The 25,168-nt window shown below is 33.5% G+C and overlaps 1 protein-coding gene across 1 annotated transcript in view; it reads left to right on the forward strand.

Moving 5' to 3' along the window:
* Positions 1 to 20,464, forward strand: part of Ncc69 (sodium chloride cotransporter 69) — a gene marked incomplete at its 5' end in the record, with an annotated part of 40,277 nt that extends 19,813 nt beyond the window's left edge. The window contains 13 exons of the mRNA XM_088225092.1: positions 1,407 to 1,514; positions 2,280 to 2,403; positions 5,414 to 5,535; positions 6,124 to 6,259; positions 7,726 to 7,937; positions 9,386 to 9,520; positions 9,676 to 9,782; positions 12,674 to 12,876; positions 13,740 to 13,881; positions 15,758 to 15,978; positions 18,251 to 18,365; positions 18,467 to 18,621; positions 20,080 to 20,464. Of these exons, the coding sequence (XP_088081218.1) occupies positions 1,407 to 1,514; positions 2,280 to 2,403; positions 5,414 to 5,535; positions 6,124 to 6,259; positions 7,726 to 7,937; positions 9,386 to 9,520; positions 9,676 to 9,782; positions 12,674 to 12,876; positions 13,740 to 13,881; positions 15,758 to 15,978; positions 18,251 to 18,365; positions 18,467 to 18,621; positions 20,080 to 20,324 (2,025 nt within the window). The remainder of the gene's footprint in view (positions 1 to 1,406; positions 1,515 to 2,279; positions 2,404 to 5,413; positions 5,536 to 6,123; positions 6,260 to 7,725; positions 7,938 to 9,385; positions 9,521 to 9,675; positions 9,783 to 12,673; positions 12,877 to 13,739; positions 13,882 to 15,757; positions 15,979 to 18,250; positions 18,366 to 18,466; positions 18,622 to 20,079) is intronic.
* Positions 20,465 to 25,168: the final 4,704 nt, after the last annotated feature.

Here is a 25,168-nt window from a genome sequence, read left to right on the forward strand (position 1 = left end):
AGGGTGTGATTCTATAAAATGCTGCAAACGCCCAGATGCATTCCACCGGCAACACTACTGACTAGTCCAACACATTAGCATCCACGTCGCGAACCCTGGACAATGGGATCACACTCGTAGCGGTGTGATCGCAGCAGATAACGAGAGGATGAAAGGCGAGTTTCTGGCGCCTCAAAACCAGCAAAGAAGGCAACGGGAGTACATCCAATAAGCAGTTGTCCTGGCTGCGGAATATAAGAGTAGCGCAGGACCGAGATGCTTTCGCTGTAGTGGTCGCCAACGTCGGGGGGGCCTGTCAAGGCACCGCAAGAAAGAGAGAAATATTAAAATAGTGCCTCACTAAAATCTAGCCGCTCCAGAACGAGTAAAGCATATTAATAAATTGTAATTAAAGCAAAATCTGCTCGGTGGAACAAAATTTTTGTCACTTTCAATGAGTAGAAATGTGTACCGTTAGGTACTAGACCCATTTGTGCATACTGATGTACTTATTCAAAACTTGAATGTCAGGGGTCGGTAGTGTATCTTTGTAATCACTCGGGAGAATTTTTCAATTATACCGTCATGGCGAAGGTATGACATTCTTAGCTCCCCATTGTTATCGCGGCCCTGGACCGCAAGACTCCAGACCACATATTCTTTGGTTGTCCAATTTGAGACAAGTAATTGTTACCTATTAACACATCATCACTCCTCTCCATCCTTGATCCTGAAATTATCCACCAGATAGGAAACTTCCTGTCACGAAATGAAGTAAATTTTTAGGTTTTCTCAGCTTTCGTTTTTACTCAATCATATTCCTAATGTTATGTATATTATATTTTACCCGTAGTGTCAGAAATCACCCTTCTTAGAATGGATTACCTTAAAAATGTATGTAAAAAAAGCAACATCTGTTTTTTTTTTACATTAAGAAATATTTACCTTCTTATAATTCAGTGTAAGCCGCCATTTAAAATTAAATGTAAATATAAAATAAAGTTGTGGTAGAGCGGGGTTTAAACCTCAAACCTCTGATCCGCGAGTCCGTGACACTACCGACAGGACCACAACCTGGTTCAATTTTAGATTTATTCATATTCACGCCTTAACTTAGTACTGGAATGATCTAGTTTATTATGTTTTTTTTTAAATCGTGCTTGCTTGCTCAAACCAAAATTTTTATAACAAAATAGTTTATTAATCTGGTGTAAGGTTTCTGCATTTTAAACCTAGGCAGAATGGTGAATTTTAGACACGGTGTAAAGCAATCTTTAAACTGACCAATGACAGATAATAAACTCTGTAAATGTTTACACAATGTTCTCCATCTCTGGTGTAACACACATATTATATCAATTATAATTTATGTAAGAAATGCAGTATGTTTGATAATGATTTTATATTTTGTTATGATTATGTTTTAGGTTATTGAACTGGTGTCAGGATTTGGTCCCCTTATCTACGCGGGATGTTTCGCTGCCACACTATCATCTGCTCTTGCTTCCCTCGTATCAGCTCCCAAAGTCTTCCAGGTAACTTAACGGGCTATCTCTTCGTTCTAGTAACGAGAGAACCCTTTCAAACCCATTCACCTCTCTAATTTTTTGCCTACTCTTTCACAGAAATAGCTGCTCAATTATGGAATAATCTATCCACTAATGTCGGAGATGCCCATTCTTTTTTTACAATTAAATCACATATGAAATTTCACTTTTTATTCAGGATTTTTACCTGAGAGCAGCCATTTTTTTTGTATTTACTTTTATTTAAGAAGGTAAACATGATCATAAAATATATTTCCTTTACAAAGAAAAAAGTTAGAGAAATTATATAAATTTAATAAGTAATATAAACACTATTAATAACTAAAAGCATGCATGTTTTTTACACAAAATGTAAATATATGATTGTTAACATAAAACAATAATTAATAGAAAGCCTTGTTACATACAAGCGATTTAATTTTTTTTTTCTTGAAAGTTTGTCAACATTTTCTTCTAAGATCTGCTTAGGAATCTTATTGAAAATTTTAGTAATTGTATAATGAAGTGTTCTTTGGCCATACCATTGAGTCAAAAATGCTCATCCAGGGTTCTGGTTCTATTACATAACTGTATTTTTCAACCACCTGGACACAGAATGATGATAATGTAACGAAATTAAAACAGGGTTTACTTTGCTCTTTGTTCAAAATCACAGTGTAACAATCCATTTATTGAATACTTGACTCCAATATATTTTGTGTTGAATCCATCAATTTAAAAAATATATATAATTGTGTGATTGTTCTTTTCTAGGCACTGTGCAAAGACAAGTTGTATCCAGGAATAGTTTGGTTTGCCAAAGGATATGGAAAAAATAATGAACCAGTACGCGGATACGTTCTTACCTTTTTTATCGCCATAAGCTTCATTGTGATTGGTAAGCACATTTGTATTTAAATTACTTATTTACAAAACTACCTACAAATTTTCATAACCATACATATTTAAGTTGGATTTTTTCCAACGTTTCAAAAAACATACAGTTTGCCCTCAAGATGGCGCCTACAATGGTAGCCGAAACGTTGGAACGAATCCAACCATCACCCGATCATCCAAAAAATATGCATATTGATAACAGTGATCGTGAAAACCTACGCATCTATTTTATTAGGTTTGTTAATCAATATCTACCAATCTTTTCAGTGTGTTCTTAGAAGTACGGCTGAGTAGGTAGTGCCTGGTCCTTAATGCTCCTTTAATGAAGCTCAGACTAGCAATACCCCTTTAAAACCAACCATCATGCCATTCCCTGTTATTCCAGCTTTTGATGTCCATCTTCAAGTATTTTTAGAATTGGGTCATGCCATATCTTTTTCGGTCTTCCTCATTTTCCGCATCCATCAACATTTGCATTGCAAGTTTTTTTAGCCGTTTTTTTGCCGTTCATTCACGCAACATCTCCAAACCTACGCAGAATTCCAGTCCTGATTTTGTCGATCGATAACGCTTATCTCAGCCTTACATAATGCAGAGATCTTGATATTTTTGCACCTATCATGCATAGTTTTATCACACATTCGCCTGAGAGATCCCATTTCAGCATTCAGCCGACTTTCATCCTTATTTCTTCAATTCCACACTTCATTGTGAACAGCTTATGGAGCACTCGGCCCCGATTACAATGGGAAGTTAACATTTATCTTCAATTTTGTTTAAGAAGTAAGATGAAGTTTTCTGTATGAAAAGCAGAATATGCATACACTTTTTTCTTTGAAATATTTATTTATTTATATAAAGGTAGTATTGTTACACATTATTTGGCATATAAGTCCTAACTCCATGGGACTAAAAGTTCTGTGTTGAGTTGGGACGAGCAATTTGTTGGCACAGACACACAAGTATATCACCACAAATATAGGATCAGAAACACAAATATATTTTTTAACATGTTCAATTATAGGTTTCCAATGAAAGTACTTTATTTATTAATTATTTATTATTTATTTATTTATTTTACAGAAACAAACAGCCGACAATCATATAATAACATAAAAAAAGATACGGTTTACCAGCGAAGTTTCTAAATAAAAATCATACATATTAAATTGTGGTACAGCAAAAGGATGTGTTTGTGTGTATTTGTATGAGAGTAAGTGTATAGGTGTGTTTGTGTGTATGTGGCAGTAAGTGTTTAGGTGTGTATAAGTGTGAGCATCATTAAATAGCAATTGGGATCGTATCGCAGCCAGAAAGAATCAGTCTTAATTTATTTTTAAATAAATTAAGGGGCGTCTTAAATATATCAAAAGATGAAAAAAGCATTATAGTTAGAGCAAGAACGATAGAGGATAGAGTGTTGTGCATAGTTAGTGCTACAGACTGGCAGATGGAATAAATACTTGTTTCTTGTCATGCGAAGGGGGACATTAAGATTAATTTTGGAGAGTAGGTTAAAAAAGTGTACTTTATTATTTAATAATTTATATAAATAGCATAATTCAGATATAGTGCGTCTATTTTCAAGGGTAAAAAATCTATTTTGTTTAGCAGATTGGGCTGTAAGTGCAAAGTGTTTTGTTGTTTTTATAATCTAGGTATTTAAAAAAATTTCATTGAACATTTTCAATCCTATCTATGTTTGTTATGTATTGTGGGCTCCACACAACAGATGCAAACTCCAAGTTACTGCGTACAAAAATGTTGTATAAAGTTAAATGAAAATGTTTAAATGTTCATTCCAATATACTCATTTTCATACACAAATATAGATTTTTCTTTATTCGAAGATAACTCTGTTAACTTCCCATTGTAATCAAGGCCCTAGTGGGAAAGGTGGTCAGAATTTGAAATCTGCTGCTTGATCAAAAAATCTGATTCTGAAATCCTCAATTCTCCACTAGGAAGTAAAGAGAACACGATTGAAAATAATTTCTATACAAGCATTGAGCACCGGTAGGTAAAGTTAAGTTTTCGAGCTCCATTACTAATTCTGTACATCGATGCAGTGTTGTTTCATTCTGTCATCTCAGAAACGGGGCGTGATTCCGGATCAATTATTTATTTATAAGGTACCTAATAATCGATTGATTGTGCAGATTTGCTGGTCGGAATATATTTCAATATTCCCCTTTGCCGCACTAGACATGCTTTGTTACTTTGCAACGACAAATGCAAAACCAGAGCAGCTCAGAATTCTCTATTAGGAAGAGCAATAAGTATTTTTTTTAAATTTGAGAATATGTACTGTTTGGACTTATTTAACGGCTCAGCTCTCCGCTATAAACGGAAACCGAGTCTCATTGACAATAATAATACTAAGCCATTGAAAAAAAAAATAAAGACAAAAAATTTCTAAATCTACTACACACCACATTTTATCCATATCTCTCCATAAACCTCAGTCCACACTTTATATTCACAACAATAAACACCAACACAAATAAAATGATATGTTATACACTTTCTCGTTACATCTTGTTGTCCTGTTCGGAACATTGTATTATATATTGTGTTGTGTACGTATTTGGTGATGTGTTAAGTTTATGTTTTTTTGTAATTATTTCATTGTATTATACCGTAGCACAGCACATAATAAATATAAAAAAGAAATCTCCGCCCAAGGTAGGAGCTCTCTGCGTCAACAAACAAAAATCTTATACATCATTGACGGCAACCCATTACCGTGTAACTCAAATTTCATCACTTAAGAAGAGAGAGATTTAAAATGTTTTTTTCAATAAAAGTAAGATTTACCTAAATACATAAAAAAAATCTACAATCTTACGGATTACACATAAGAATAAAACGTTTTAATCACTCTTCTCTAAAGTGGTCAAATTTCAGCTACGCAGCGATGGATTGCCATCAATTATATACATGTGCATTACTTTCTATTTGTGTTTAAGTAGATATTGTGATAGAAAATTAATGTTTGCTATATTTCTCAGGTGAACTAAACTTGATTGCTCCTCTCATCTCCAACTTCTTCCTGGCTGCTTACACTCTTATCAACTTCAGTACTTTCCACGCCAGCTTAGCCAAACCAGTTGGATGGAGACCTACTTTCCGGGTAAATAGAATAATACATTTTTCAAATATTTCAAATCACATCTCACCTTCTGAAACAGTGGTCGGCAATTAGTTTTAGTGGCAATATCAATTCTATCTGGGGTCCCCGCAACTGTCGACGTCACTCATTCGCATGCGAGTCAAACACAACATATTTAAAACCAATGTGCCTAATATACAATTCAATAATTGGTGTGATGAAAGAATACAATTTGCAACAATTTTTTAATATTGGATGTTAACATAAGTTGTGTTATTTATGGAACATCTAACGCCACAACAACGTGTTGAAATTATATGAAAAAATTTTGAGATAAAACAATGTTTGGAAGACAACATCCAACATACTCCAAAAAATATTTATGCTGTGAGGGACGTATCACATAGTCTCTTGAATGTATAACTCTGTAGAGCATCACGCCTATTGCTGTATGGCAATAATCAATAGAATAATCTGGATAATGGACGCTTAATATGGTCCAAAACATGAGCAAAAAGTACTTTTGATGTTCAACTCATAACAATGTGTGTTGTTTTGATTTTATTCTTTCAAGACATGTTGCACAAATAATAACATATCTTTTTTCAGTTCTACAATATGTGGCTGTCTCTGTTTGGTGCCATCCTGTGTGTGGCAGTCATGTTCCTCATATCTTGGTGGACGGCTCTCCTCACCTTATCTGTAGTCCTGGCTCTTTACCTCATAGTCTCCTACAGGAAACCTGGTAAGTCGTGTACTGCTAAAACAAGTCAAATGAACATGGAGCATTGAATGAGCATTATGGTTACAAGAAAAATTGACCAATTGCATGAGTAAAATATTTCCTTTACAAGTAATTGACTTAGGTGTTTTTCAACTTATTCCCTGGATTAAGAGGATTTAACAAAATGTATTTTGTAATAATTAATAATAATAGTTTATGAGATAAAAATGATGACACCGATCAGAAACCTATCCACTCCTTTGAAGTGGTTGAGCAGTTCTCCTGTATGGGTTCCAGTCTAACAAAGAACAATGAGGATCTAGTAGAAACCAACAAAACATACTTTTCTTTGTTGTCAGTGTTCAAATCATTATGAAGATGGCTGAGATGCTGGATACTATCGAAAGGAAAATATTTTAAACAGTCTGCGGACCAGTGAGAGAAGATAATCTGTGGCGCATTTGGTCTAACTATGACCTGTACAGCATATACCAGGCCCCAAGCATCTTGGCACATCTGAAACTGCTTAAATTAAGATGAGCCGGACATGTACAGCGAATGCCTGATTCACGCATCCCTAAAGACTAATAAGTAGACACCTTGAGGAAAGGAGATTAGTGGGAAGAGTTAAAGGAAGTGAGAAAGGATGCAGCGCAGCTTCTCCAGGTAGTAAATTGGAAGATGATGGTGGAGGACAGTTGGAGTTGGAGAGTTTGCCATTCTTGTAAACTAATATAGTGTGGCATCTGTGACTCTCTTGATTATATCTGACAATCTCATTTCTAAACATTCCATTCCTCGTCTACCATCAACTATTCCAAGCATGATTTGTCACTCCGGGCTGTCTGGCCATGCTCTCACAATGTGCCCAAAGTAAAAAGGGTGCGCTGCTCACATTGTGTGGATAAACAGGTAGAAAAGTCGAGTTCACTTAGTTTCGACTCGTTGCTTCTGTGCTCTGACCAATGTACTTGCAGCATTTGTCTCCAACACCACATTTAAAATGTATCAATAATCTCACTCTTCCTGGCTCTGTGTCCATGTCTCTGAGGCATAATGGAAGACACTGAACCCCAGCTATCTGACCAACCATTTCTAATGTCGAGACATTTCCATATTGTTACAAGATGATTCACTGTGTTCTTTCCCAGCTGATATGTATACAGAAAAAGCCTCCAAAGCAGGTTTTGTAACTTTATAACTCGATTATATATTTTTTTTAAATAACATTATAAAAAGTATTCTTAGGTTTTTTAAAATTGAGGACATGATTTTTTAGGATTCACCCATTCAAAAATCATAACAGATGGATTAATTTAAGAAATATAGATAAGCAAAATAGAAAATAAAATAACTAGCTCATAAAGGGTATAAACCAGGCTATGCTTAGACTTCAATTTCCCCTTCTCAGAAAGTTATCCATCTTGTTAAATATTTATAAATGCTAAGTTTAATAAAAGTAAACCTGTCTGTCTCTTCCTCTTTAGATGTGAACTGGGGTTCGACGACCCAAGCGCAGACCTACAAGCAGGCGCTGTTGTCGGTGCAGCAGCTGAACAGCGTTACAGAGCATGTGAAGAACTACCGGCCCCAGGTCCTGGTTCTGACGGGCATGCCGGGGGCCCGTCCTCCCCTCGTGCACTTCACCTATCTGCTCACCAAAAACCTTTCGCTCATGCTCTGCGGACACATCATCAAGGTAGGGATTAAAAATGAAAAACTAGTTGCGTGTGTAGATTATACAATGAAATTGTGTAATATTTTTGTACATTAGGGTCAGATATTACCATGCAAACCAAGGAAACCTTAACTTTTAAATAGGTGTGTACATTTATACGCTTTTAGTAGTTTTTGGGGTTGGAGCTCCTACCCGAGTTGGAGATTGACAGAAGAAACTATGTTTGAGGTTTAATGCGTATTTATTGCATGTCAAATAAGATACAGCACTTTCTTGTGAAGCTTGAGAGTAACGGCGATGATGAGTCGAACTGATTGACTGGCTGAACTGGAATCACTACGTTGAGCTGACTGATATTACCATGCCCTGTGGTTTCTTTTATAGGCCGAGTTCCTTTGTTTTTCATGTCTCTTTTCTTCATGACATCTTATTTGCAGTACTGTTGATCTTGCAGAATATTTTGTATTGTAAGAAAATGCTGAGTTGCTTCTTAGGTCATTGCTCTAAATTTTAGGTAAAATAATTTGGCATTTGGGTGTCATCTATCACTAGACTTTGACCCCCTCAGATTTCTACGTTTACTGTTATAAATATGTATCATCTTTTTGGGTAATCCTTTTGTTGCAGGAGCCATCTTCAGGCTAAACTATGCGTTGTGTAGAAAAAATAATGTGTTTATGTATGGTGTCGCAGTTGAGAGTAGGTATATTCAGTGTCATTTTGCTATCAACTACCAGTACATAAACATGTAAGTTTTTTCTACGAAACATGTAGTGAACCCTGAATGGTTATGAATGATGAAATGTTTGATGAAGTAGTTAAAATTAATATTAGAAGGGAAATTACAAATTTAGTGCTGCTTTTCAAGTTATTAATTAATGTTCTTGACAGTCCCGAACTTTTAAATTGTTTGAATTTTTTCGTGAGACAGCGTGGGACGAGACAAAATACTTCTTTTGCTGTTGATTTGCATAGTTCAAACTATGCCAAATACTCACCTATTCCACGGTTCCACATGTTAGCCAACAAACATGGAAACTTAGACTTTTTTAATTAATCTTTATACCAATTAAAATCATTACTTTTGAATCACTTCTTTTCTAAATTATAAAAATAAGTGTTATACTTGTTTTACTGTTTATGCTATGATACATCGCCTCTTTTACTTCAATACTTTTTCATTTAAACCCTTTATTTATTGTTAATTTGCTGCATACCTGTGTTATAATTTCTTATTTAATTTTTCTTTATTATTTTCTTATTTTCTGCTGATTTTATTTCATGTATCTATATGTTTTATACTGTGTTCAGGTGTTTTGTTTTATTATAATTGTTTTTCAATATTATTTTATACTTTGTTAAAGGCGTAAGCCGTCGAAATAAAAAAATATATGAACTGTTTTAATACCAATATCCTTGATTTAAATGCCTTTGCTTACAATTCACATTAATTCTGTTTGTTTCCACAGGGTCAAATCAACAACAAAATGCGTTCTTCTCTGAACAACAAGGCATATCAGTGGTTTACCAAACATAAAGTGAAGGCTTTCTATTCTCTGGTAGATGATGTTTCTTTCCAAGCCGGTGCCAATGCTTTGATCCAGGTAAGATCGGTTGCCAAAATGAACATAAACATGAAGAAAAATATATTTCATCTATGGAAGAGAAAAATGTTGCACAACTTGCAAGACTAGTACAATTTTTTCTATGTAAAGAGACTTTCCTCTGTTGATCAACTTATTATTTTTTTATATTTCAGGCCACTGGTGTCGGTAAACTAAAACCAAATATACTTTTAATGGGTTTTAAATCTGATTGGAACAAATGCCCTAAAGAAGAACTTACCGATTATGTTGACATTTTGCAGTAAGTATTAAATGTTAAGGTTCCTTCTTATATTACTAACAAAATACTAAACTGACCATAGAATTAAGGATAGTCCAGAAACCGCATACGCACATCAAACAGAAGGCGACTCATAAATGAGTAGGTTTACATTTTGACCCATTAGTTTCTTTGTAGACGTCGCTCAGTACGCAACTCCTGATTTGAATTTAAGCATGTCGTGTTGTGTCTTCTTAAAGTGTAGAAATACTTCTAGGATCTTAAAGAAACAGAATGCAATCACATTTCATGTGTAATTATCAAATGAATGTGTTTGTCACAAATGCATTACTTAAAAATTGAATTATTTTTCCATCTGTCAGATTGTCGAAGAAACAAAATGGAAATTTCGTTAGTGTTGCCAGGGTAGTAAAAATTTTTACCCTACTTTGCTCATGTAATAAGAGAAATAATGAAAATTGAACCTCGGATTAAACAACGCCGTGGTGGACATTTGGCCTACATTATCTTTAACCTTCTGGGGGCGACGGTCTTGTAATTTCTTATCAAACCATTCCCGCAGCTGCTTTTGATTGAATATTTATTTTTATGATTGTATAATGAATAAGGCACTTAAAAATTAATAATCAAACTTGAGAAGACCTAAACTGTTCAAATAACATTTTGGGGCACTAAAATAAACATTACAGTCCCTTGATTTATGAAGATAACGCGAACAAAGACGATTCATAGTAAATCACTTATCACTTGTAACCATACCGCCATCTTGAATGTCATATGATACCTCAGAGCAGTAATATTAGAGTATTGCGCCAATTAGCAAAATATATTTTTTATCTGTACTAGGACACTTTAAAAGCTTTTATTAAATCGGGTTTTACTGGTTAATTGATGGTTTTTGACACTTGACATGTTCTTTATCACTTAATAATAAAATTTTACGAGGTGAAATTGATGTTTATTGACAAAACGGATTTAAAATTTTGCACACGTGTAACAGGATTAAAATATTATTTAACATGATATAAAAATATCCGTTTTATGTAAAATAACATTTGTTTTATATTTTAAGTTCAAAGTTAATTAATTCAATTACTCTTATTAGATGACCCTTTACTTATCTACTCTGTTGTGTCAATCAATGTTTCCGGTGCACAATAAAATTTTAGAAAAATTAACAAATTGTTTTTTTTTACCTTACATTTGTGTTATGGTTATATTCTTTGCGATCTGGCAATATTACTCGGTGACTTTAAGTATGCGCGCGGCGAAAGTGTGTCTAAGTAGTGGAATTATTGGACACAGTCCGATGTATTCAAATATGATTCTACGCTCCTTCTGGACTATTCTTAATTCTATGAAACTGATATATAATGTAATAACAACTGTAATAAATGTAACTAAATTGTATGTAATTTATGTTTGAAGCACTTACTTTGTGGAACATTATCATTTAATATATTAAAATAAAATCACTTTGTTTTTATTTACCACTTATATTTTTATAATTTGACAACCAACTAGTTTCGGCAACACTAGAAGAAGATTTTTATACATTATCAATTATTCAAATAAAATTTTAAAAGATTTACCGAATGACATAAAACCAGCATTTTACACAACCAATAATATAGGAAGTAAACTAAAAGGGCTCAGGCTTTTACAAGTTTATGTGCCATGACTGAAAGTCATTTTATACAGGAAAAACATCACATACTTTTAAAACTAGAGTTAATGAACATATGAGATGTCTTAAAAACAATAATTTTTCGGAGTTTGCTGAACATATCCTAACAAATAGTCACTCATTCAACTTTGAAGATGGCATCGAAATTTTACATACAAATAAAGAAGGATATGGACTTGATTATTTTGAAATATTGGAGATTAGAAAGGCTGTAAATAAAAATTTTAATATTATTAATAATCAAATAAATTTTAGTAATAGTCCTATTTTAAATATGTTCACTCTCCCTAAATCCACACACAAATCCCCTCTCCTCTTTACTCCTGTAGCCACACCCACTCTACCCTCACTGTGAAAATTTTATTTATGTTATGTTAGTTTGTAAGTAATATATTTGAAAAAATAATTTTATGCTGTAGCTGTGGACTGTAATGAAAGGCATGGCTTCTCTGTAGAGATTTATTATTGGAACATTAAAATTTAAATCAGGAGGGCTCTTGTACTGCAGCGACCCGATGAATACGATTGTTATTTCGGGAGCTAGGTAAACAAGACAGGAGCAGAAAAGAGGAAGAGAGCGTATTTCATGAATATAGTCTCTGTGGGTAGCTCCACATATAAACCAAAACGATTCCAGTGTTTGGACAGATTGAGGAATACAGTTATGTGTGTGAAATAGCTAATCATGAACAAGTGTTTTTGACTAGATAGCTAAAATCCTAAAAAGATAATCGAGTGTCGGTTAGTCTGCCTCGTAGTTTAGCTGTTAATACGGTTGCCAACCATACTTGATGTCCTGATTTCGATTTCCAGGAAATTCAGCGTGAAATATTAATTTTGTCATTTGTTTTTAAATGTAATATTTTAAGCGTAAAATTAATTATATTGCCTTCATTTATTTTCAAATGCACTGCCTTACACAACATGGGTGCAGATAATAAAATATTAATAATTTTATTCCAGTAAAATGGCTAAATAGCGTAGAGCCAATTCTACCATATAAAACAAAACATATTTAATTTTAATATAACAATGTAGAGATAACTTTAAAAGATAAAAATTTCCTAAAAAATTAAAACTAAAGTAGATATAAGATGATAAAGAAAAACTGTACTTTTAAACGTTTTCAGCAAACTTCATTGGCTCTTTTTACCATAATTATTATTTAAAAATAGGTTACTAAAAAGTTTTTTTGTTAAAATAAGTGTTATTTTTTCTTTTGCAGCAAAGCATTGGATGTTCACATGGCCATCGTGATATTGCGACTACAGGACGGTCTGAATTACAGCCACATCTTAGAGGATGGAGAACAATCCATCGACGTCAATGACACAATGAAAGACCAATCTCTGAGCAAGTCAATGGCTGCGCATCGAGACTCCAACGAGAGTCTTGTTGCTGGACAAAACTACACGCAAATCTCACAAGGTTTGTGTTCATCCTTTGACTTATTTTAAGAAGGATTAGCCTCCTGCGAGGTCGATCCCCAGCTGTCGATCTGCGTTGTAATATAATATAATGTGAGGGAGATGGCTTTTTTCTCCTCACATGTGCATATTAATGTTCTCATATGCATTTCTGGCACTTTAAGATTTTTTTGTAATTGTAGTCTCGGCTCTACATTTGATCCAATATGTCACGATTAATGTAATGAAAAACAAAATTACTATAATTATACAAAATAATTTGCAATCACTATTTATTTTTTAAATATGTTTTGTTATACTAGTACTCCATTCATTCCAACTCAACACAGGACTTTATAACCATGGATTTGGGACTTGGATCCTCATAATATTTGGTACTCAAGAATTTGGAAATTTGGTACTCAAGAACAGTATTTACAACGGTTGCAACCAGTAATTGGCCAGTTCGAATAATGTCATTATTCTCCATATGTTTGAACCTTCATATCGAAATATATCCAACAAACCTAAGTTAGAAGGTTGTTAATGCAACTGGCTTTGAGTTGAACCACTTTAAAGTTATCAGAAACCACAATTTATTTATTTTTTGATAATTGAATTTGATTTACGTTTAATGTGATACAAGGCCCAACTCCATGGGACCAAAGACTTGTGTTGAGTTGGGTCGAATTAAACAACGTAGAACCACAATAATAGTATACAAAACAGAAACATCATTAAAAAATAACACGTAGCGCACTAAACAATACACATGCTTAGTGCTTAATTTTGCGCTCAATTTTTGTTATAATTTCAGATTAGACTATTGTTGCTCTTTTATTTATTATAATTCTTACGATTATTGAATTTCTTGTTATATTTCAGCAAGTAGCGTTTCCGACATGTCTACTCCTGCCTCTCCTGCTCTCCCGAGAGCCAATGCTGTGTCTGATGATCCCAATGCGGATGACACTCCCAATACTTCTAACAAATCCACGGCGCATAATACTTCTACAGAAACCAATGGGTAAGTTCATAGCCCCACGGGAAATTGGATGCAAAAAATATTTCTTGCGTGCGGTAAAAATTAGAGCATCTAATTATACGGTAGAGTTTCTTTAAAATGTACAAAAAAAATATTTTTATAAAAATTAACCACTTTGAACGACATCACTAGTAACCACTTTGAACGACATCACTAGTTCATATGAATCAACCAATGATAAGAGAGTTGTGGAATATTTCCGGTTTACTTACCGTTAACCAACCAATTGTCTGAACTGACCGAGAAGAAGCGGAAGAGAACTTGAGACGTCACAGATGGAGTAATTTTAGAAATACAAAACTTCAAAAAATCGTATCACTGATAATACGATACAAAAAAATTAAATATTTTTTTTTGGCTTAGTTTAATAGTCAAAAAAATGAAAAAAAAAAAAAATAACAAAACCACTGAACTTCCTGATTATTATGTGAGACTTCATCTCCATTTCTTCAAAATATTAAAGAAATTACTCGCTGAAAATAGTCGGCCATGGTTACTAACCACATAACTTTGAACCCGGGCTCAAAGGCAAAAATTATGTGATGTTTGTAAAAATTATATCAAATATTTCTTTATTTTTACATAGTATATTCTGACACTCATCCTCATTCAATGATGTATAAGATACTGCACTGAAGTGTTGTTTTTTTTTTTTTTTAATATGGAATGTATTAATTTTAACTTTGCTAATAATGTACAAGGTTTAAATAAAGGGACACTTATTTGTTTATTAAAAAAAATCAATTTTAAAGAACAACTTTATAATGTTTTAAAGTTTGTAATATGTAAGGATCATGTTTGATGTTTCGGCAGTAGCCTGCTTTAGGAGTGTCTCCGCATTTGCTCTTATGACAACAAAACCACAGAAAACTCGCCAGGAAAAGGCATACTTTGTTGTTTGTCAACAAACCTTGCGGATCCACTTGAAGAGTGTTTGGCATTTGGTGTCCTGCTATCATTGATACCTTACCTTAACTATATCTATTGTGTATATTGTTACCTCTCTTGACAAGGTCTTATGAATTATCACTATATGAATATTGTGTGTTACTATATGAATAGCTTTTCAATGTAATAAAAAGTGCTAAGTTATATGACACATACTTTACCTGATATTTGAAAGAGAATCACTGTATAATATTACAACATATTATACGGTGATTGATTTATTACAATATATTGCAACTCTCTCGAATCTAGTCCTCAAATTTTTCTTGGGAAACATTTCTACAAGCTGATTTTTGGAAGTATATATAATCCAAATATACTGAAAGAGATGAGCTTGTATGTTCCCAATAATTATACTAGAGCGAGATCTCATGCACTGTTTTACACACCCAGAAGCCATTCAAATGCAAGTCAAGTCAGAATTCACCCATTAATGATACAATTGTCAAATAAATAAATAATGCATGACATAATTCAAACTAATGAATTCGGATAAAAAATAATAAACAAGAAATGTAAATAATAAAATAACTTCATGCCAGTCTTCAATGAGTAGAAAGAAATCAAAAAGTGTAGGGGAACAGTGTGTGATCTGAAAATAGAAGCGATAGTGGATGGGAAAAGAGTCCATAGTGAAGACTATTGAATTGTGAATAAATTGGTGAAGAACGAACTGTGAATAGGTATAGAGCTGGACCTACCATAGGTTCAGTTGGCATGAAGAACCAGACACTAGGTCATAAGGGAGGGGCGAATAATATGCTTGTATTCATTTACAAACACGAGCATTCTTGTTCCTTTTCAGTAAGTGACGATCCTAGATCCGGCGCTGAAATGATATTGGTACGAGCTTCTTAATGCCATGAATTGTATTTTTTTAAATAAAAAGTGTCATGAATAACATTTACAGAAAGAATTCCTCCAAGATGGCAGATATGATGAACGCTGTAGTGGGGGCGATGGGCGGCGGAGGGGGCGGGGGCGGGGGAGGGCAGGAGAGGCGCTGGTCGCAGTACAAGGGGACGGGAGGGGGAGAGCTGCCCAAGGCCACGCTGACCAGCCTCACCTACTTCCAGAGGAAGCATGGCGCAGATGCCACCATCGACGTCTGGTGGCTCTACGACGATGGAGGTAAGGAATGGAGATTTTCTCGGGATATCTACCCTATATAATTATATTCAGCATGTAACTACTTAAGAACTAGGCAACACAGACTATTTGTTCCTCTCGAATGCAGGACCAATTTAACATTTATGATGCCAGTGGAAAAGTGACGACAGTTGACAAAATGAACTAAAGTATTTTTAACTCTTGTGTGGCTGTGATGTCGCACTAGTCTACATACGATACAAGACTTGATATTTCTCTCTTATTTTTTTAATTGTTGAAGCTGAATTTTTTGTAATCTTCAAATGGACATTTTCACACCGGATTTGGAAAGTAAAATTTATATGACTATGCTGGATTTTAATACAAAAATATGAAAAATTAATGTCCGCTAATACAGCAATAAATCTGCATAAGAAAGATCACGAAGATAGAACTCATAACAAGGAAGACAGAGATGCGGTTTTGTGGCCAGTGTTTGTGTGAAACTGATTCATAGACATGTAAAATAAGCGGCGTATTTATCATTTTAAATTTATTTTGCTTTAACAGGGCTTAACTATATGTTTATTATTATAAATCACGGAAAATGAATTATTAAACAGTATGTCTCCACGTTTTTATTTTTTCAATTGTCTGAATTTTAGAACATTCCGTCTTTTGCTTGTGGTAACACGATGTTACATAACCGTGCGCAAATGAATTATTTACCACAGTCTTTTAAGAGTTAAACTTATTTCCTAGATTGATTAGATTTAATGACAATAATTTTAGACTGTTAATTCTTTTTTAAAACAAATGATGACATAGCAGAAATCCATCGCACAGAGTAAAAGGCAGTGACCAAAATAAAGATAATTACTCTGTTTGAGTCGGGTAGTTCACCTACCTAGGTAAAGTCTAACAGAAAAATGAGGATCCAGCAAAAATCAGAAAAAGATTTGCAGCAGCCAGCAATTCATACTTTTTTTTGTTCTCAGTGTTTAAATCACATAGCATTCACAGAATAACAAAAATTGCAATATGTTAAACAATTATACAAACAAAAGAATGACAAAAAATCATTGAAAATGGTTTTAAAATTTAACACATTTTATAATATTATCTTACTCCAGGTTAGGCAGTGAGAAAAATATTGAAATTATTTTTTTATCTTTCTTCTTACAATTTTTCTTCTTTGTACACCTATGTGTTAAAATTCTTGTAATTAGATTCTGCAGAGCAGATAGGAAACACCTATACACATTCCATGTGAATGTGATGCTTTACATCATAAAATAAGCCGTTCTTTCTCCATTTCGTCCATTCTCAGGGGACCACTGGTTAAACCTGAGGCTATTAAAAGGCTCGTTCCCTAATTAATATCTCAATATTTAACGGACCTGGGTTTTTTTTTTTTTTTTTTTTTAAAAAAGAAATATTTGCGTTCTTATGATTTACCCAAATATTTAATTTTGAGGGCCATTCTCAACGAGTTGTAAATAACTCACTATTAGAAAATGGAATCAAGTTGGGGTAGAGTGGGATTCGAACCACGGACCTTTGGTCTGTGAGTCCGAGACACTAGCCACGGGACCACAACCCGACTAATTTGCCGGGTTTGGAGGGGGACATTTAGCAAAATGAGAACTCTCGCCTTCCACACAGTAGCCAGACTCTTTATAGACCTGGGTTTGCAGAGCGAGAACTATTATTTATTTATTTATACATACGCCCAATGGGCATTTTTAGGATGCATTTATACAAAGAAAATTATTATAATGGAAAGTAGAAAGACACAATGGTATATAGTAGACTTGGTGGGAGTGGAAGCGGGAGAGAGGTGTTTATAATTGAATTTGATTCAGTGATCGTTTGAAAGAAGACAACTCGTTATCAAAGAAATCAAGACTGGTATGTTTGTTGGCAGATTTAAGAATTCTGGGCATAGGGGAATGAAAACCATAGTTAAGTCTATGGTTATCCGTATGAAAGAGTAAGTTTTGTCTGTCGGGGACCCGTCACAATAGATCTTCACAGGTCGCAGTGACTTTAGGAGTTTGCATAGCACTTACCTCTACCTCTACGAGTATAAATAAGAACAAGCATTATATTTATTCTTATTCACGCCTTTTAGTTGGCCAATCGCAAACATTAAAAATGAGCATAGCAGGATTAATAATGATGATATCACACTTTGTGATGTCATCATTCCTTATACCAAATTTCGTTGCAGATTTTATAAACATAAATCTGTAAATTTTAAATAATAAAAAAATAATTAGTGTGCTTGTCTCTAATAATCTTTTTTGTGTAGGTTTGACTCTTCTTCTACCATACATCATCTCCACAAGAAGAAATTGGAATAACTGCAAACTGAGAGTATTCACCCTCGCCAACAAACAGGCTGAACTCGAGTTCGAGCAAAGAAAGTAAGGAACTCCTCATACTTGTATATATGCATTATCATGAGCTACATGTCACCGTATGCTTTGTCAATATGTTATTAATTTTAATACTCATATATTTTCAGCATGGCATCTCTTTTGGCCAAGTTCCGAATTGACTATTCAGACCTGACTCTCATACCGGATATCACAAAGAAACCTTCAGAGACATCCATCACAGATTTCGATAAGTTGATTGCCGATTTTAAAGTCCCAGAAAATCCCGAAGATCCAGACAGCGGTTAGTAAATTAAATTGTGATTTATATTGATGAATAATAATGATAGGATATACTGAAACATGTAGAAGAATATGTTTATTATGGATGGAAATTGATAACTAAAGGACGTTGAATGCCGGATTGACTGAATTGAATTCAACCTTGGCAAATAAATGTTTGTCGCCGGAGGCAAAATGGAATCCTAGTGCCGACCCTAACATATGAATGTGAAGTATGTAATCGGAAAAACAAGTATCAAAGTAGGCTGAACGATATTTCAATACCATCTCTCTGGCTAATGTCCGGTAAAACTATCTACAATAGATGTACAATAAAGAAATCTGTGCAATATGCAGAAAGGAGTTGGTAAGTGTTGGTTTGGACATGTAGAGCGAATGAACAGCAAAAGAACAGCTAAAAAAATATCATGCGAATGTAGACGTATGCAAAATATGAAGAAACTGAGAAAGATATGGCTTGACCGAATTAAAAAAATACCCATGTTATAATCAGTGTGCATTAGGGTGGCCGATAATTTTTTTTCCGAATTTTGAAATGAAAGGGGTCTAAAAAGTTGCCTTTTGGATTACTCAGAATGCAAAAAATTTTTTTTTTATATTTCGATACTACTTTTGGCCTTCAACCAGAGCTTGAAGTTTTCGAAAAAGTCGATTTTTTGGAGTAAACCGGCTGTCATTTCGTATTTAAGTAAGAAAATCAATCTAATTAAATGTTATAATGTGCATTAAATCTTATTAAATAAGCATCTAAGGGCGTGAGTTGCACTTTGTTTTGTAATAAATGGGTAGCATTGTTTTAATAGGCCATTGCTTTCTTCAATATTAGCCAGGCGCTCGACGGAATTAGTTCCGCGGAGTGTAAACTTTTTCCATCTCGGTAGTTTTAAAGCGCATTCGAATTTGTAATGTGATTAAGTTATTTCTTTACTAACACAAAATAATTTTATCAATATAGATAATTAACAAAATGTTCAGACAGTGATAAACTTCAAACCTCGGTTGAGGGCCAAAAGTAGTATGGAATATTTTTTTAAATAATTTTTACGTTCAATGTGATTCAAAATGCAACTTTTTAGACCCCTTTCACTTTGATAAATATATGTTGGAATAATCGGCGCGCGTGCATGAGAAGATCTACAAATGTAGTGATATGGTTTTCTATCCTCTCTGCCAACCCTCACGGGAAACAGCCTGATGGTTTGTTTGTTTAAGTCATTATACCCAACCACAATGGCGCTACGATCACTCAAAAACCCATTTTGTGGGAAATTCAAATGTCATTTAATATTTTAAAAATAAAAAATACATGAAATAAAAAAAAAACGCAAATTTTAGATATGGCTCAGTTTTATTAATAAAAATATTAGCATGGTATCGATGCAGTGTCAAGTGGATGATGATAATGATTATCTTTAAAATCCAAATTGTTGTTCGTAAATGTTTTAATTGTCTTTTCTAGCCCAAATATCAGACGCCGACTTGCTGGCCGTACGGGACAAGACGTACCGCTACCTCCGTCTGCGCGAACTCCTGCAGCAGCACTCCATGGGATCCAGCCTCGTGGTCATGACTCTCCCCATGCCGCGCCGATCCCTGGTCTCTGCCCCGCTCTACATGGCTTGGCTCCACATCCTCACCTCCCAGATGCCCCCCTTCCTACTGGTCCGAGGGAACCACACGTCGGTGCTGACCTTCTACTCCTAGACCCTTAATCCCGAACTCCTTTCCCGTGATATAAATTTATGCAGATATGTATTTCCAGACCTTTCGATCTATCCGACAAAAAACAAGACTCTTCAGTAATTATTTATAAATATACATATATATATTTGAAAACATTTACACCCCCGGAAGAGCCAAATTTAGACTTACAATAGTGTATTTCTGGGGGTGTGAATTATCGTTGACGCACTATGTACAGAAGGGGTATCCGAGTTTAAAACCGATCGGATGACCATTTTTTTTTTAATAAAATCAAATATTTGCTTTCTTATGATTTACTAAAATATTTCCATTTTGGATCAATTTTCAATCACTAGCCACTAGCCACAGGACCACAACCCAGTTTGCACCGCAACAAGAAAAGAACGTTTCAATGGCACCATATTAACATATGGTTTTGAATAACTGCTCAGCATAAAAATTAAAATGTCTGATTCTGTAAATATTTAACAACTAACCAACACACTATCTTCACTATAGGGGCAGGCAGAGAGTGGAGCACCATTGCATTCTGCATGCAGGCTTCACTAACCTGCATCGATGCATTCTCTCATGCACGCATGCATATTATATTGACTTTCGAGATATTTTTTTGCCATGTACAGGTAACCTTTCTAAAACTCTAAAATGCCGCCTTATGTGAAACCGTGTTATATGAAACACAAAGCCAGTACAAAAAGGGGGTGTTTGGTCAGCTCATTACCTTTCAAGCTTTATCCACTCAATTGCTAGATTTGGCTAACCACTCAATTGCTTTTTATAGTGCTGGCTTTGTGTCCTTGAGAAAAATCTGGTGTTTAATTTTAAACTCTCTTTTGTAATATCAGTTTGCAGTAAAACTATGTCACTTACCCTTCTGTACTTAGTGCGCCAAAATAGCTGGTCTAAAATAACAAAATTACCATTTTTACTCTCATGCTCTTTAGTTATCTTTTGAAATATTAGATCTTAACTTGGAACATCATCACAACATGCGTCAACTGCGATTATAACTATAAATATGACTAAATTGTTTACTTGCCTGGCAATACAAAATAATAGTAAAATGAATGTATGGCACAATTAACATTTGAAGTCATAATGTATTGCTACCTAACTAAAACTATTAATATATTATCGTCTTTTTTGTTGTACCTGCATAAAAATAGATTAATTGGCCTTCTAAGAAATGAATTGACTGTATCTACCTAATTTTACTCTAAGACAAAAATGATGATTTTCAAATCTTGAAAAACACATTTTTCCGGATATGTAAAACTGAATCACTGTGTACATTTTTCGGTTTAGCATTAGGTAAAATGTCATAGAGGCAAAATTACAACTCGGTATTTTGTACCTGACACTTCAAAATACACAATGGTTCACAGGTATTTTACCATGGGAAAATAATTCAAGATGTTTTCAATGTCTTATTTATGGACTTCCAAAGTTGCAAGCAGCTAAAACCGGGGCTCTTGCCTTACAGATACTCGTGTTAAGAGAAAACGATTTATTGCGCTTTCTGAAAATAACGACAAAAAAATGCAGTTTGCAATATATACAACCTACAATCATTGTTGCTATCAGTTTATAGTTGGCATCCTGTGTGTTACAACATTAATCACAAATTGTAATAATTATAAAACAAATATGGTGTAAAACAGATAACAAAAAAAACATTAGTATATTTATGAACATAATATTTTGCCTCCAAAACTCATAATCTTTAAAAACCAATCAACATTTTATCTAAGGATTATAAACAAGATTTTAAGAGTCATACCTACATAAATTATATTTCAGAATCATTAAACAGTTTTAAATCATTATGATAATCAACAAACTTCATTTCAATGGTAACAATGGTAGGACTTAATAGATATGTACCCTTCGCCTAATTAGTTATTGTAAAACAAATTACTTTTAGAAGAAATAACACATCGATGTTGCAGTTTTCAGTATTTTAGAATCTAATTTCCACCCATGTTCACAAATATGTAATATAAAACCATGTTTAACCTGAAATCCTTTGCAAAATGTTATTTTTAATCACTTTATCTATGCTTTTTAGCTAATTGTATTATATTTAGTTCAAATTATGGACATAAATCTACAACTGATTTCTCAGTGAAGGATAGCGTAATTTTTAATATTTATTTTGAAACGAATGTGGTCATATCTTAACATAATATTTTATATTAATTCATTTTTTAGTGTTTTGAGCTGATTTTTGAGTTAAATTACATGCAGTATAATATTATTTTTATTCACTTATAAAAGTATTTACAAACATCACAAAATATTAGTTTCTCGGATGAAAGATATTTGAATTTATTGTTAAATTAATTATTTAATTTCTAGCTAATGCTATTTAAACAATGTTTTATTAATTATAAACTTGAAAAGTGTAATTTTAAAAGTAATTATTTAGTTTAAGGCAGCTGAAATTCATTTTAGAATGTTTGTGTTCAAAAACCGAAGTTTGCAACTCACAGTTGTTGTTAAAAGTGAGGCTATTATTATTTTTAATGTGTTTTTCAATGGTGTTTCAGAATATGTTTTTTAGTACTTAATAAATTTTCTTATATACAAAAATTGGTTGAATTTAGTATAGTTTATTTTACTCTCGAAATATTTATGTAACATGCAGAATTTAGTGCATTGTACCAGGCATTATTAGCAGATTGTTTTAAAATAATATGCATTTCAAAATCTGGCATCTTTACTGCAAAATAAAACTCGTCTCCATGTGCACAATGATTATTGTTGATACAAAATAAAATACAAAATTACTTACACTGAAAGAAAGAAGATTCTCGTAATGAAATAAATTCTTATTTATAACAGAAAGGCGGTCAGTGCAAAAGTGCCGAAACCCAGAAACGTTCGGAAACTGAGATAATAATGAGAAACGTTCAAATTTTAGCCATGTAGCTATAGGGTGTTTAAACTAGCAATGCGTGAGCAGTGCTATCTTTTGAAGAATGGGAAAGGGTGAGTTCAACCACTTCTAGTTCATAAAACACACGGTAAAAGACCCCTTCTAATGGTTAAGTTCATTTATGTCTATTTGTAGGTTATGTCACTTCTACGCTGACTGCCTAAAAATTGGGGTCACATGTCATTCCTTTAGTAGCTTTTGAAGATGTCTAATGAGAATTACATGTTTACTTCATTTTATAGAAATTATTTGCAGTGTTTAACAATCAATTATTCATTAATTTGTTTTCTTAATGCATATGATATTAGCCATCATTGAAAAACAGAGCTTCATAATTAGTACATTAGTTTAAAAATATGTAAGTAAAGTGGCTTTTTGAGAATACTCTTTATTTTGATGTTTTTTTAACTAACTTTTTAGATAGGTATAGTTTTTAGAGACGATTTAAACATTGGAGTAATTTTGAATTAGATAAGAAATATTTGTTAGCGTTTGTTTTATGTTTTCGTAATAAAATTGCAAACGCATAAAACAAACATTTTACATGTTGAAAATATACCTATGATTTTTCCCACACCTATTTATTTTATAACTAACTTTACAACTTTATCATATTATTTCATCAGTATTGACCACAAAACTGAATTTGATGTTCATATTGTGTTTTTAGGTGTTTATCAAATGTTATTCGATATTCTTTAATAGAATCTCGTAAAAAAATAGTGCAAATATTACTTTACATAGCTAATAAATTTATACTAACGACCAATTCGCTGTGTGTTTTTGTTGTTATAGCTAAAATAAGAAAATAAATATTGAGACTCTCGGATTCATTTTCCTATTGGCTTACAGAGCAGGAAAATTGAATAATACTTTGATTATTTTAACTAATGAAATTTTCTTATGTAATTAGTTCATGGTCCAGCCATTATTTTGTTCTTTTTAAGATTATAGTTATATCTTTCTTTATATAGTTTGTTGCAACATTCCATCTACGATGACACAATAATTGTGACTAGTTTAAAGTTTGCGTACAAAGTACAAAAACGCAGAAGTATTAAGAGTGATCTGCCCGCCTTGTGATCTAAACTGTACTGTAGATGTAATAAAAAGATGTCATTATTCCAATGTTTTATTTCTCCTCGAACGTAACTAATCGCCTGTGAAATGTTATTACTACCCGGCAGTTATTTGACAATGCACGGTGATGACATCATGAAAAAACCACATCTCTTTGCAATCTCCACTGTGGACTATTAACGCGATTTAGAAATGTATCAGACAAGTATCGATTTGTTTTGGCTTTATAGAAAAACACATCTATTTAGTACGCCTCGTGGTGTGACTGTTAGCGTACTGATTTGATTACAGACAAGATTATGATTATTTTATTACATTGAATAAATGTGTAATAAAATGGTTAGTGAGTTTAGGAAGTGAGAATTTAGAAGAATTATTATTAATATTTAAAGCATTAAGTTTGTGGTTAAAGATTCCACTAAATGTTGTTGAATACTTGTGTTTGACCACTTGCCGACTTTTCTGTGTCCACCGGTTACGAGACTTACCTGTCTCTCCGTCAGGACACCAATTAAACTAGTTATCTTGTGTGAGTTGTCCTGATTGGGTAAACCGGAAACCGGAAATCTTGTAGTTATAACTTGTGACGTCATTTAAAGAAGTTCATTTTTATAAATTTTTTCATACATTTTAAAGAAACTTTGCCTTACAATTCTGTAACTCAGAGGCAGACGGATGCAAATCCAAACGTCAAATGTTCAACAGTGGGCTAAAGAATCTACTTTCTCTAAGTGATTTCTAATTCAGAACATTCATTTGTATTTTCAGTATCTTAATACATTGGTTCTTTCATTATAAGACTTACATTCCTTCAAGAGCAAAGGAC

The sequence above is a fragment of the Micrasema longulum genome, unplaced genomic scaffold, assembly GCF_059751315.1.
Source record: "Micrasema longulum isolate JH-2025_06_02 unplaced genomic scaffold, ASM5975131v1 h1tg000330l, whole genome shotgun sequence".
NCBI lineage: Eukaryota > Metazoa > Arthropoda > Insecta > Trichoptera > Brachycentridae > Micrasema > Micrasema longulum.